The 15522-nt window shown below is 40.8% G+C and overlaps 1 protein-coding gene across 1 annotated transcript in view; it reads left to right on the forward strand.

Annotated features, from left to right (window-relative positions):
- The window catches only part of LOC122459442 (spermatogenesis-associated protein 7 homolog), an 82335-nt gene that overhangs the window by 29926 nt on the left and 36887 nt on the right, over nucleotides 1-15522 (forward strand). Inside the window, 2 exon segments of the mRNA XM_043511488.1 lie at nucleotides 2571-2581; nucleotides 2583-2619. Coding sequence (XP_043367423.1) covers nucleotides 2571-2581; nucleotides 2583-2619 — 48 coding nt within the window.

Below are 15522 nucleotides of genomic sequence, written 5' to 3' on the forward strand. Positions count from 1 at the left end.
GTGGCCCTCAGTTGTATAGTGTTGGGTTTCAGTGACCTTTGCTCATGTGTGGCTAATCATTTAATTCAGAAAAAATGCACACCTGAGTCTGTAGAACCCAAATACCCTTCTTCCCAAGCAAATGTTTTGCCCATAAATATACAGATGCAGCTGGACTACCTGATGATAATGAAGACTGCTATACATAATTCACACTTGTTCTCTTTTCTGCTAGTTAATCAAAGCTATCTGTCAGGCCATGAGGAGAGGAGAGAGCGGGCCAGCCACTAAGGTGACCAGATGTCCCAATTTTATAGGGACAATCCCGATATTTGGGGCTTTTTCTTATATAGTCTCCTATTACCACCACCACCCCACCCACACCTTCTGTCCTGATTTTTCACACTTGCTTTCTGGTCACCCTACCAGCCACACATGGGAGAAGACTGATGCAAGGATTTTTTTATTTGATTTTTTTTACAATCTTTAGGGGATTTTTAGACTATTACGCTCTTGTAGCACAAAAGAGAATTTATGAGAAGTTCCCGGCAGAACAAGATCTCCAGTATTATATCTCAGTTGTTCAAACAGGTTTAAATTTTATTTCGTTCAGATGATGATACTGCTCATCCATAGCAAAATTCAGCAATGTTGTTAATTTTCTTTTTATGGTAGCTATAAATCAAATCTATTCTGATTGATAAAAGATTTCTAATACTTGTGTGTTTTACTAGGAAAGTCTGAAGATTTTTATTTAAAAGTCTGATTTGGAACATTAAGCAAAAAAACAAACTCTGCATGAAGTCACATCTGAGAAACAAAATATTAAAACGTACTTTACTTCTTATGTTTCATAAATTACTTCTGTACTTTCCCTGTGCGGCTAAACTTACAGAGAAATGTAGAAAGGCTAATCTTGCAAGGATCTCTACTTGTAAAATAAATGTTTAGCACAGGCATTCTGCTCAGTATTACGAAGCACCTACTTAGCTCTTTTCATAAAATACCACCAAATCTCAAGGGTACATGTTCAAATTACTCTGTAACATCCACATTCCCCCTTCCAAGGGGAGCAGTGGGGCCAAAAGACATATCTGGCTTCAAGACTAAGCTTGATAAGTTTATGGAGGGGATGGTATGATGCGATAGCCTAATTTTGGCATTTAATTGATCTTTGACTATTAGCGGTAAAGATGCCCAAAGGTCTATGATGGGATGTTAGATGGGGTGGGATCTGAGTTACTACAGAGAATTTTTTCCTGGGTGGCTGACTGGTGAGTCTTGCCACATGCTCAGGGTTTAGCTCATCGCCATATTTGGGGTTGGGAAGGAATTTTCTTCCAGGGAAGATTGGCAGAGGCCCTGGGGATTTTTCGCCTTCCTCTGAGCGTGGGGCACGGGTCACTTTCTGGAGGATTCTCTGCACCTTGAAGTCTTTAAACCTTGGTTTGAGGACTTCAGTAACTCAGACATAGGTTAGAGGTTTATACAGGTGCGGGTGGGTGGGATTCTGTGGCCTGCATTGTGTAAGAGGACAGACTAGACGATCATAATAGTCCCTTCTGACCTTAAAGTCTATGAGTAAATCTGTAATATTTTTTCAGATACACGTATTTTATCATGCACTTTATATGCTTTTAAAGTATGTATTAATGTTTCAATTTCAATTCAAAATTTCCAAACAATCACTAAATTGGCAACACTGCATGTAACTAGGTCACAAAACTGGGGGAAGTGTTGGGAAATCCCTGCATTCCACTCATGTAACAATACTCAGTGCACATTTATGATAGGTGTCACAATCTGGCTAGACCCCCGACTGACATTGTCTTGTCAAGATGGTTTGAGCTACAAGAAAAATGGCAATTTCAGGAGGCAGGGTTTCATGTGAATTATTTTGCAGGCTTTGCTTTGTGTGGGTTTCCAACGCTTAGGTTCTGGGAAAACTCCCAAGCAAAACGCAGCCTAAGACATTTCCATGTGAAACCGTAAATGAACCCTAACTCAGTTCAACTTGGCCAGGGACTGTTTGCTTCTTTAATCTCCATGAATCCAACATGCTATTTTAGGTTTGTAACAACATCTGAAAGGAGGTGGGTTTGGTCCTGTTTGAAGTTGTGTTCCAAATATTTTGCACAACTGGAGTAATGACAGGCGCCAGCCCACTGTCTGTGAGAGACAGCCATTCGGTCAGCTGAATGGCTGTCCCACCCCTCATGTGTCTCATCCAGAAGTTAAGGGCCAGAAATTCAGTTGGTGTAAAACAGCAGAACTCCATTGACTTCAGTGAAGCTACACCAGCTTAGATTATTTTAGGACGTGGTCAGTAATGGCTAAGAACAAAGAGGAAGATCTGTGCAGGTGATTAGAAAAATAATAGATTTTAGTTGGTTGTAAACAAAATTAACTATGAATATCTTTAATATTATAAACCTTGGCACCAATACCTAGTGTTCCCAGTGAATCCAATACTTGGCGGATCAGACCCCTAGTGTTCATCCCTTTCAGTTTTAGTCCAGTGCTCTCTACTGTGATTTGTAAGTGAAATATTGAGATCATAGATAAACACGCTTATTTTTCTGTTAATCCAGCTGCTGTTGATTTCCTCTGTACCAAAGAGTTTGCATACTAGCATTAAATGTGAGTATGGTTTTGTTTTCCTTTCCAAATACCTCTGGCTTCATTTGTTTGGTTTAGAAATATTTGTCTTGGATAATCTCATTTTGTTGTGTTATGCTGGTGCTGTTTTGAAAAGACACACGTATAACTAAAGTTTGCATCATTCCAAGTGTGGTCAAGATAACAAAGTAACCGCGTCTACTGTGCGATGCACGTTCGTGCTGATATGGGCTAAATCCCAGGCCCTGGAACTTAGTATTGACTGTTTATTTGGGATATAAATCTCTTGCTTTATTTTCCCATCACAATCCAGAAATTCTAGTTCATATACATAGAACTGATGTTCACCAGCCTTTTGTATTCCTTACTAATCAACACTGGCCACAAGGCAGACAACATTGTACTGCTCATGAAGCTGCAAAGAACATCTGGGTAGGTGCAGGCTGCGATTATTTAGTGATATCATTAGAGCAGAGGAGCATTGCACTAGATCCTAATGCCACCTGTTGGCTGAAACCTGAAGTATATCTTTGGAGTTGGGTGTGTAGGGAAATCCTTTCTTAACCTTTCTCTCCCAAAAGGTAAAGAGCCTGGTGGCACATGGAGAGCAGTAAATTCATCCCCTTCCCATGGGCACCGTATCCCTTTGGCATGTAGACAGGTTCCTTCATTCCCCACCCCTGTGAGGCATTCCTCTGCTTCTCTATGGGATGGCTGTATAGCTAGTAACATGTACTTCCTTTATACAGAGAGGTGCAATATCTTATCAAATAAAGAAAATCAAGAAAAATGGAAAATTTCCATTTTCCACAGTGGAATCATAGCTCCATATTGTGATTATTTAGATACCTAAACTAGGACATCAGAGTATAACAAACTTGGAAGCAAAGAAACTCATGGCTAAGGCAATGGTAGAGCATGATATTACAGCTGTGTTCACCTTAGAACACAGATGGACACTACATCTTTAGGGGGCTCAAACTACCTGATTACATGTGTTCTTCAACACAGAAACACAAGAGGACAATTTAAGGGTCAGCAGAAAACATAACAGCAGAAAATATAGATTTTCATTCTTATTTGGCGGGGAGAGGGTGGAATAACTCCTTCTAATTAACAGTGTTAATATTCCTTCTGTGCATTTCATTTATTTTGTTCTTTTTATGTTTTTTCCATTAACCATTTTATGAAACTAGTTCTACAGTAATGGAGCAAAATACTTCAGAAGCCCCACTGTCAAATTAGTATTTAGGGAAAAAACATACACAGACACACAAACCTATTTGATTCAGAAATATCAAGAGGACAGAATTTATTCAACTACCTATGTCATAAATGATAGGGAATGTTTCAGATAAAGTGATGTATTTGGATGGAATGGTACCTACATTTCTATAACAGGTGTATTCATTTTATATAGATATACAGTATTATGATATGTTCTGTTTGCATTACAATATACCTAAAGGCCCCACTGCAATCCATTTGTACTAGGCACTGATCATACATGAAATAAGACCCAATCCCCGTTCTAAAGATTATACAGTCTACATAGAAAGATAGGCAGAGGATGGGATAAAGGAAGCATTATCTCCATTTTACAGATGGGGAACAGAGGCATAGAGAGTTAAAGGGTCTTGCTCAGGATCACACAATGAGTATAAGGCAGAGCAGGGGAACAGAACACAGAATTCCAGAGTCTAATCCTGTGCCTGAATCACATGACTATAGTTAGACTTAATATCTCTGACCCTCTAGGAAATGCCAATGTATATAAATGTTGTCCAATGCTGTAACATCTTTTTCTTCCATCTTTGGCTAGTATTATCCATACAACTGAACTGACATTTCCACTGGCATGATTTTCTGCTTTGAAGAACCTCCACATCCATATTGGGTCACTATGCACCTTCCCCCCAACTCACCTCCCTAGGAGTTGGAGGGATCAGTCCTTGCAGTCGCTTATGCACAGAGACTGCAATTTCACCTGATCATTATGTGCACTGCCCAAGGTTGTATAGGAAGGCTCCTTGTGTCCTACCCCAGCACAGCACAGCTGGAATGGGCTAACTACTCTAATTTACTTCACAGCCTCTGTTCCTTATTTGGGGAGAGCGCTGCTTAGAAAATGCTGCTGGAAGAGTGTAGAAACAAGAAAAGTCATTTGATTTTTTTTCTTAAGACACCAATATTCTCTCCCTCATATACCAGGGCTACATCTCCTTCCCTTATCTATTGATCAGGGGAAAGCTGAAATGCTCTCCGCAGGGTCATTTTTGTCATCAGAAGAAAATCTCTCCTTAAGTGGCGCTTGTTTTTCTCCTTCTTTTATCTTTCCATTAAAGGGATAGGTGACCAAAGACATACTTCTCTGGGTAGATAGTTCACCTCTTACTCTTACTTCTGTAATACAAGGAAATGAATAACTCTGCCTTAACTTGCCAATGTGTCCATAACTTAAATCTTAAAGCAGAGCATTCTTGAAGTGTTACACAGGGGTCTAACTGCACAGCTCCCAGTATTCTAAGAAAATCCACTGGACAAAACTTTGTGCAGTACCCTGAAAATCTACCCCAATGTGTTTTACTTAGTATAAAAGTATTAATTGTGACTGTCTCTTCTGAGCTGGAGATTGAAGTCAAAAGAAACTCTGGACCTCACTGGTGCCCCATTTAATTAAACTCAATAACAAGGCTAACCAAGATACACTGATGTTCTAAAAATGTAACAAAAGTAATCTTGGTTGTCACCAGGGAGTGAACCTGTGATCTCCGGAGCTAATAGCATGACCCCTTATTGCCTGAAGTAGAGCATTAGGTCTTCTAGGTGGGAGTGGTACTCGATTCATATTCTCTGTGGATCAAGCACAGAGGGGACGCATAACATACACTGAGCAGTGGGTTACAATAGAATCACAGCAGAGATGAAAGAGATCCATTTCTCCAATTTCTAGCCCAAGTAACTGAGGTGGGCATTGTGACTTGCACAGGGGGAAATGATAGAGGCATCCTCCCTCCATCCCGGCCTACAGAGCTCTTTGTGGAGGCTACTCCAGGCAAATGGCTCAATGGCTTCTATGCCCCTAGTGCTGCTTCTCCATTCAGGGAAAGGGGAAAGACCAAATGATTCACAGAACAGTTGATTTTCTGGCACCACCTTTCTGTGTTCAGCCCACAGGGTTCCCCCACAGATCTGTGATCCAAGTGGGCAGAAGGTTCATATCCCCATGTGATCCACCCATGCCCTCCTGTCCCCCTTGCACAGCACAGTAGGGTTGAAGTGGTGTGGAGAGCCCATTGTAGGCTCTATGCACTGAGGTGAATGTTGCCCTAAATGTGTAGAAATGGGTCTGATTTTTCAGAGGTGCTGAAGATGAAGTCAGTGGGAGGCTGCATTTGCAAGCTGGGCCCAATGTATCTTTGCCTATTATTTATCAGTAGGCAGATGTAAATGGCCATTGTTCTTTTATACTTTACTGAAAGGCACTGGATGCCCAGCCAGTCCTCTTTCTGACAGATGAACCCCAGAAATGACTGTTTCCTGTGTCATAAAGGTTTGTAAGCAGCAATGGACAAAATCACAGTATATCAAGGGTGTCATATCCACAGATAAGAAGTCAACGTGAAGTGACCCATGGGAACTGATGTACTTATTTATTGCCCTCTAAAGCTTTAAATAGGACACTAACACAATGGAACTACAGTCACAGCTAATGAGGTTGATGTGCAAATCATTCCTGCAGCATACAATGACTTAATGGTTACAAAAATAGGCTTCTGCTTAATATTTGCATTTTGAAAAGTATGAATAAACAGGGGATGTTTTGCGAGGTTGTTGAGTGATATGAGGACACAAGTTTCAGAGGAGCAGCCGTGTTAGTCTGTAGCTGCAAAAAGAAAAGGAGGACTTGTGACACCTTAGAGAGTAACAAATTTATTTGAGCATAAGCTTACGTGAGCTGCAGCTCACTTCATCGGATGCATGTAGTAGAAAATACAGTGGGGAAATTTTATATACACAGAGAACATGAAACAATGGGTGTTACCATACATACTGTAACAAAAGTGACCAGGTAAGGTGAGCTATTACCAGCAGGAGAGCCGGGGTGGGGGGGAGATCTGTCTCCCAAGATCTGTGAGAGTGATGGGACACTACGGTGCTAATAAGCGATGGTCACATAAACACCACCCTATACCGGAAACCTACTGACCGCTATGCTTACCTACATGCCTCCAGCTTTCATCCAGACCACACCACACGATCCATTGTCTACAGCCAAGCTCTACGATACAACCGCATTTGCTCCAACCCCTCAGACAGAGACAAACACCTACAAGATCTCTATCAAGCATTCTTAAACTACAATACCCAGCTGCTGAAGTGAAGAAACAGATTGACAAAGCCAGAAGAGTATCCAGAAGTTACCTACTACAGGACAGGCCCAACAAAGAAAATAACAGAATGCCACTAGCCATTACCTTCAGCCCCCAACTAAAACCTCTTAAATGCATTTTCAAGGATCTACAACCTATCCTGAAGGACAACCCATCCTCACAGATCTTGGGAGACAGGCCAGTCCTTGCTTACACACAGCCTCCCAACCTGAAGCAAATACTCACTCACCAACAACCACACACCAAAAAAACTAACCCAGGAACCTATCCTTGCAACAAAGCCTGTTGCCAACTGTGTCCACATATCTATTCAGGGGACACCATTATAGGGTCTAATCACATCAGCCACACTATCAGATGTGATAATGATATCTACCAATGTGAGATATGCTATCATGTGCCAGCAATGCCCCTCTACCATGTACATTGGTCAAACTGGACAGTCTCTATGTAAAAAAATAAATGGACACAAATCAGATGTCAAGAATTCTAACATTCAAAAACCAGTCGGAAAACACTTCAGTCTCTTTGGTCACTCAATTACAGACCTAAAAGTGACAATTCTTCAACAAAAAAACTTCAAAAACAGACTCCAACGAGAGACTGCTGAATTGGAGTTAATTTGCAACCTGGATACAATTAACTTAGGCTTGAATAAAGAGTGGGAGTGGATGTGTCATTACACAAAGTAAAACTATTTCCCCTTGTTTATTTCCCCCCTTACTGTTCCTCACACATTCTTGTCAACTACTGGAAATGCCCACCTTGATTATCACTACAAAAGGTCGTCCCCCCCTCCCCCGCTCTCCTGCTGGTAATAGCTCACCTTACCTGATCACTCTTGTTACAGTCTGTATGGTAACACCCATGGTTTCATGTTCTCTGTGTATATAAAATCTCCCCACTGTATTTTCCACTACGTGCGTCTGATGAAGTGAGCTGTAGCTCACGAAAGTTTATGCTCAAATAAATTTGTTACTCTCTAAGGTGCCACAAGTACTCCTTTTCTTTATGAGGACACAGCTAATTTTCTCCGTAGTAGAACATTAGAGTGTGTTCTTTTCATTTAAAAAATAGAGAAAACTTTCCCCCTTTTAATGATGTTACTGTTTAATAAATATGGCATTCCTTTAAATCCATGCAGGTTTACCATTACCATAATGGGCAAGGGCTTTGATAAACACAGACTCTGGTATCACAACAATCATTCCTCATGATTTCTTATCTTGTCTTAATCCACATGCTCCTGTAAATACAGGTCATGCATTTGGAAAGCTCCTGTAAATACGTGTGATGCATTTGGCCTGTAAGAAGAAAATTCAGGTCATTCAATAGCGAAGCCAAACAGCTGCTGAGATAAATTTAAATCCAAGTTCTCTGAGACAATGGCAGAAATACTGTATACCAATTCTTTGATTATTTTAATGAAGAATAAATACACCATGGACATCTGTCTTGTAAATAGTTAGCTCCTTTGATGACTGTCTGAAATGCACTGTTTTACAAGATGTTTATACTGTCACTGATTAAGACATATATAGGCAGGACAGGTGCTAAGACGTCCAGTTTGTAGGACTTTCCCCTCAAAGCCTTCAGATAGACCTTTGATTTAAAAATGCTTTTTTTCCTCCTTACAGTCATTTGCCTTTACTGTGTTCACATTTACATAGCCATGTATTCTAGAGTAGCTAGGAGTATGGTGAGAATTAGCTGTATGTATTTCAAGAAGGGGAACTCATTCCCCACACACTGTGTTGAAACACTCTTCTTATGGGCCTTTGAATCTGGTTAAGAACTTGACTTAGATGCAGCCTCAGCATAGTGCACAAATGACAGTGTACTAGCACATGTTCCTAAATAAGGACTCAGTTTTATGCATATCTGTCACCCTTGAAATTTGATAGCACCAGAACCCTGCATTACTGTCTGTGCTTTTTGTTTGTCATAATTTTAGAGCATAAAATACGAATAAAATGGCATACAAAATATAGTGTTCATGCATTTTCCGGTACATCAGATTTTAATATATTTCCAGCACAAGCTTGTTATGGCTTTTCTGACTTATTTATGTTGTTATTCAGTCTGAGCTTGCCAACAAAAAGGGAAATTGTTATGTACAGTAGGGACATTAATACATAACTTAATAGTGCAGAAGAAAACCAGTGACATACAGAATTTTCTAATATACAGTAACAGCCCTTGCTAAGAAATATGAGTGAACAAAAATAGATCTAAACATTTTCACTTGGCAAGCTTGTGAAGGTCAATATTTTGTATATGAAAAAGGTTAAATATTTTATATATGAAACAAGTCTTGCCATCTTTGGGTAGTTCCAGTATTTTTTAAAAAGTGGTTTACAGATTGTCTTAGTTCATAAGCTCCTCTGATCCTAGGGCTGTTGGGCTCAAGATATGCTTTTGTTGGAGAGTTTAATACTTTGGTACTGGGGCTGGGAAGCAAGTATCTGATTCTCAATCAGAATATTTTACCTTTTGATCAGGGAAAGTCTTGAAAAGAGACTTCACAGTAGTTAGTGCATTTGGCAGGACTATAGGTTTTAATGCTGCATCTTTAATAATGGGATTCTTATACTGAACGCTATCAGTTTCACACACAGTGAAACAGGTCATCAGCAAACTACTTCATTGGTGAGTGGGTGTGTAAAATAAATAAAACTGTACCCAGTATATGTGGAGATGCTCTGGATTGGTCTCTAAGATAGAAGCAAGACTAATAAGAGTGGTCTCTTGTATTGGCTATGGAATGATAACTAACTCAGGTCAAATAATGAGGCTTGTATGCTTCAATCTAGTAATGGACACCATTACTTCAAAACTTTTGTTGAGATTATGCAGTCTGATGGCAAAGTTTGCAGGGAGAAGGATAGTGGCACTGGGAGGATCTCTGAGCTATCTTAGCTACACAACACATGGCTGGGTCCAAGTCTTTGTCATATTGGTGAAATTGTTGCTCTTGCTATTAGAATGGGAAAGCAAGTGCCCAGCACTCAATTCTGCTCAAAGGATTGGGGAGAAGGATCTATCAGCCTCATGGCTGAGAAGTAGAAGCATCTGCTGCAGTCACATCAGGGTCTAGCAGAATGTGAGACATGGATCCTCATCTGTGGTCTCACAAATAAGCATCGCTGTTGCAGATAAAAGGAAGCAGAGATACTTTCAAAAGCCATGAAAGTGGCATTGACCTCTGAAAACACACTTGATTTCATGGCCATTCCAATGGCCTGGCTGCTGTACTGAAAATGCCTGCTCAGGAGGAATTTTGGGTTTCCCACCGTCAGAATCAGTGGAAATCAGGTTTGCTACAAAGGTGGTGCACCCACTCTCTGGGAAAAGGGCATTTGGTGCACTCCTTTCAAGACCACATCAGAAGCTGAGTTTGAGAGCTATCTTGGAAGCCAAAGGAAGACAAACATCCTACACCTTCCTCTGGAAATAATGGGGTATAATAATCATGTATTAATGGCAAATAAGAATTATGGTATCAAAAGAAGTTTCAGAGTAAAAACAAATTCTTCAAGAAAAATTTGACAGATTTTTATCATTTCACACAGTGGGCCTGATTCTGCTTTCAGTGCAGTATAAATCTGGAGTAACTTCACTGAAATCAGGGGGCAAGATCCTCATTTGGTGTAAATTGACTTCACTCAACTTGACTTCATTGAATTACTGTAAATCTTGATGGAGTTATGCTAGTTTACACCAGCTGAAGCTCTGGCCCAATGGACTTAAACTGGTCTAAAGTCTGTATAAGTGAAGTGAGAATCAGGTCCAGTGTGAATGTATTTTATATACATATAAATAACTCCGCTTCTAGGTGCCAGTGGAGCAACAAGAGCTGGGTTCCGTCTGTTAGCTCTGATTTAAGCAGTTAAAAGGAAATATTTCAAATAAATACAAAATTGCAGTATCTTTCCACAAGAGAGCTGCAGCCTATGTGGGTAATCTATATTAATCAATTACATAAATCAAGCCTTTTCCCTGTAGGATGTAGGAGTTTTAGTCACCATAAATCTAGGAAAATGTGATAGATTATTCAGCAATCTGTGAGAATTAACTTGTTTATACACACACCCATTAATGCTCTATAAAATTTGTAGAGCAGGTGTTTTAATAATTCTTTAATTTTATGAGTTATGAAAACAGTTGTGTATGTGTACCAAAGACAGAGTTCTAATGAAGTGAGTGAGATTACAACCACATGTAAGAGTTTAGTTTACTATATTACATTCAAATATCTATGCTAGATTAATCAACTCAACTGGTTTTTTTCCCTGCAAGTTTCACAGTAATGCCTAGAAGCTCCAGCTGAGATGAGGGCCCCATTGTGCTAGATGTTGCACCTATATCTCAGCAGAAGCAATCTCAATGCCTAAAGAGATATGACACAAAGAGTGGGGGGAAAGGAAATCTTATCCCCATTTAACAGATGAGGAACTGAGGCATAAGGTGGTTAATTAACTTGCCTAATGTCACCTAGAAGACTAGGGTTGAGATAGGAATTGAACTCAGATCTTTTGACTCAGACACCAGTGCCTTCACCACAAAACCATCCTTCCTCTCACAGTGAGCCAATATAGTGATAGTTGAAAGTGTAGGTAAAGATATACATTTTTTTAATCTCTGTTGAGAAATGACACTCTACTAGTACCATTTCAGCATACAGAGATAAAGAATACTACCACAAGCACTGTGTATTGAGTCTGTTTTAATTGGACTTCTCTATGCCATTGTCAAAGCAAAGTAAACTTCAGCAGACTTTCTGTACTTAACAGAATTGAAAGAAATCACATGTGCTTATGGTACTGCAGCTTTTAGAATTCCATTTTTTGCAGTATACCAGTTGCATGCTAATAGATCTTGGGTTGCATTTTATCCCCATCTCCTTTTGGTTTTGGCTTTGGCTTATCAAACATTTCAGAAAAAGCAAACATTGGACACGGAAAGATATGCTTGTCAAGAATACCCAGAATCCACTCCTCCTTATTAGTTTTCAGGCAAACTTACACCTAAATATTATTTCTGTATATTCTGTCATCATCATCATGTAGTTGGATCGTTAACTTATTCTCATGGAATAACAGTGCAGCCAAATTTGTTATTTCACAGCACATATATTCAGATATAAATAAATATGTTGAGAAACCAAGGAAATTTGAGAAAACAGTGAGTATTTTCATCTGCTAAAGCCAGGAATGACTGGCACCACTCAACTAGAGTAAGGAGTTATTTCCAGAAGTAGAGATGCACATTTCCATTGCATACAGATGGACACAGGACTGGTTGACTCAAAGAACTGGTAAAACAAAAAACAAAAACACCAAGCATCATTTGATATCCCAACTTTGTGTTAAGAAATTTTTTTTGCAAGAATAATCAAGAATGGTTCTTGATTTCTTGATCAGTACAGGGCACAAGGCAAAACTGGGAACTGAGGCCCCCCTCCCCTCACACCAGCCCCTTTTCAAGGAATAGAGGAAGATGTTCAATGTGGCTGTAAGAGATTTTACCAGTTTCTTACAGTTTAGGAGGCTAGAAATATAAAATCAAAACCTGTTGGGCCAGATTCACCGCTGTGTTAGACTAGTTCCAGGTGTGTGATTTCCATGGATTTACACTATTCTTCCCATAAAAGAAACAAGACAACTATGGTTTGGGATATAGATTTTACAGGTTGTTGGGGTTTTTTTAATTCTTTGGTATTGACAATGGTTATATGAAAGCAGTAGAGACAGACAGATGATCCTAGTGTCCTTAGAAAATTCTTGCTTGTGAGCAGTACAACCTAAATAGCTTGAGCAGTTGAGCTTGATAAGATAGTAGATAACACTCAAAGAGCACATTACGGCATAACCTGAAGAGAACTGGTGCATGTTGTGTTTGAAAAAAGTGATAACCAGATAGAAGCAAAAAGGGCTTCCATTTTTAACCCTTTCATTGATAAATTTAATAGTGATCTATGGTGACAAAGTAGGCAATGCTACCACATTTGTGTTGGAGGGGTGAACTGTTGGATTCTCACCAGCCCCAGGGACTTTGGTAGACAATCACCAAGGTGACTTGGTCCTCCCGCTAAACCCCAAATCCCACAGCTCCAAATGTCACCAAGCCATTGCCTGGTAGGCCGAGATGACTTCCCCCAACCCTTTCTGTAACGGACAGAAGAAAACAAGGAAGCTACAGAAAACGTAGTTCCAAAACACCATCATCCACACCTAAAGGCTTTAGCCCCAGTTCCCTAAAAGTTCTCTTATCGTCAGTCAAGTCCAAAGTCTCCTAAGGAGGCAGGCCCCAGCCTCTGCCCCGCTCTCCCCAAATTCAATACCTTTTCCCTAAGGGGATTGTCTCTCCTGCTCATTCCAGAACTGTTTTCCCCTTGGCACTCCTTCAGTCTTAAGTGTTGCCTCTCCTCTCTTTCTAGAATGAGCTGGGTCTGGCTTACATAGACCCCAGACTGCTCCCCCTCCCAGCAGCCTCGGAGAGAGTCGTTAATTGGAGTCAGCTTCTTGTGTTTTCCTTTTCTCCTTTTCTGCCCAGGAGACAGTTCCCACTGTTGCATGGGAGGGGAGTGCAGGAAAGGTGGGGAGCAAAGAGCATTGCACAGTGAATTGGAAGGGGCAGTATGGGTATGAGGGCTTTAGCAGTACTGGAGCAATGAGATGTGGAGAAGGAGCACAGGGAGAAAAACAGATGGTAAGGATCATCCGAAAGAAGAGAAAAGCTGGAGAGGGCACTGTTAGGAGGGCTTGTAGGCGAGTGAGTAAAGCAAGTGGGGCCCATTGTGGGAGCTGTCAGGCAGCTTGGACACGCCTGCCGTTTCCAAATGGCTTTGTGCAGGTAAGGTGTGTAAGCAGTCAACAGACTGTTGGGGAAGAGGGCTGGAAATGGCTAGAAAAGCCAGCCCAGGAGATTTTCCTGACAGGCATCTTTTGATATCACACATTGCTTTGAAGTGAGAGAAGTTGCAGTGCATCTCTGTACTGGTATGTCAGAGCCAAGCCGTTACACCTGGCCAAAGCACCACCAGCTTACTGCAGGAGTGGGTCCATGCCTTGTTAAAGTGTCATTGAACTCAGCATGAAGTGCTGCTGCTGAATAAGCAGAAGTGTTAAAAACTTTCTAAAGTAGGTCCTACAAAAAGTAATATTTCTGTTTTCTTGTAGAAGAAATAGTTGATTTTTTTAAAAAGAAGTTAGATGTTTAGAATCCAAAAGGCAACTTGGTGAGGGCATCATTTTGGGCATAGACTGGCTGAGAATGGCTCTTTAAAGTAGCTGAAGGGTTTTTGGTGCATTGAAAAAAGAAAAGGAGTACTTGTGGCACCTTAGAGACTAACAAATTTATTAGAGCATAAGCTTTCGTGAGCTACAGCTCACTTCATCGGATGCATTTGGTGGAAAAAACAGAAGAGAGATTTATATACACACACACAGAGAACATGAAACAATGGGTTTATCATACACACTGTAAGGAGAGTGATCACTTAAGATAAGTCATCACCAACAGCAGGGGGGGGAAGGAGGAAAACCTTTCATGGTGACAAGCAGGTAGGCTAATTCCAGCAGTTAACAAGAATATCAGAGGAACAGTGGGGGGTGGGGTGGGAGGGAGAAATACCATGGGGAAATAGTTTTACTTTGTGTAATGACTCATCCATTCCCAGTCTCTATTCAAGCCTAAGTTAATTGTATCCAGTTTGCAAATTAATTCCAATTCAGCAGTCTCTCATTGGAGTCTGTTTTTCAAGCTTTTTTGTTGAAGTATAGCCACTCTTAGGTCTGTGATCGAGTGACCAGAGAGATTGAAGTGTTCTCCAACTGGTTTTTGAATGTTATAATTCTTGACGTCTGATTTGTGTCCATTCATTCTTTTACGTAGAGACTGTCCAGTTTGGCCAATGTACATGGCAGAGGGGCATTGCTGGCACATGATGGCATATATGACATTGGTAGATGCGCAGGTGAACGAGCCTCTGATAGTGTGGCTGATGTGATTAGGCCCTATGATGGTATCCCCTGAATAGATATGTGGACAGAGTTGGCAACGGGCTTTGTTGCAAGGATAGGTTCCTGGGTTAGTGGTTCTGTTGTGTGGTGTGTGGTTGCTGGTGAGTATTTGCTTCAGATTGGGGGGCTGTCTGTAAGCAAGGACTGGTCTGTCTCCCAAGATCTGAGAGAGCGATGGCTCATCCTTCAGGATAGGTTGTAGATCCTTGATGATGCGTTGGAGAGGTTTTAGTTGGGGGCTGAAGGTGATGGCTAGTGGCGTTCTGTTGTTTTCTTTGTTGGGCCTGTCCTGTAGTAGGTGACTTCTGGGTACTCTTCTGGCTCTGTCAATCTGTTTCTTCACTTCAGCAGGTGGGTATTGTAGTTGTAGGAATGCATGATAGAGATCTTGTAGGTGTTTGTCTCTGTCTGAGGGGTTGGAGCAAATGCGGTTATATCGTAGCGCTTGGCTGAAGACAATGGATCGAGTGGTGTGATCTGGATGAAAGCTAGAGGCATGTAGGTAG

The sequence above is a fragment of the Dermochelys coriacea genome, chromosome 3 (assembly GCF_009764565.3).
Source record: "Dermochelys coriacea isolate rDerCor1 chromosome 3, rDerCor1.pri.v4, whole genome shotgun sequence".
Taxonomy (NCBI): Eukaryota; Metazoa; Chordata; order Testudines; family Dermochelyidae; genus Dermochelys; species Dermochelys coriacea.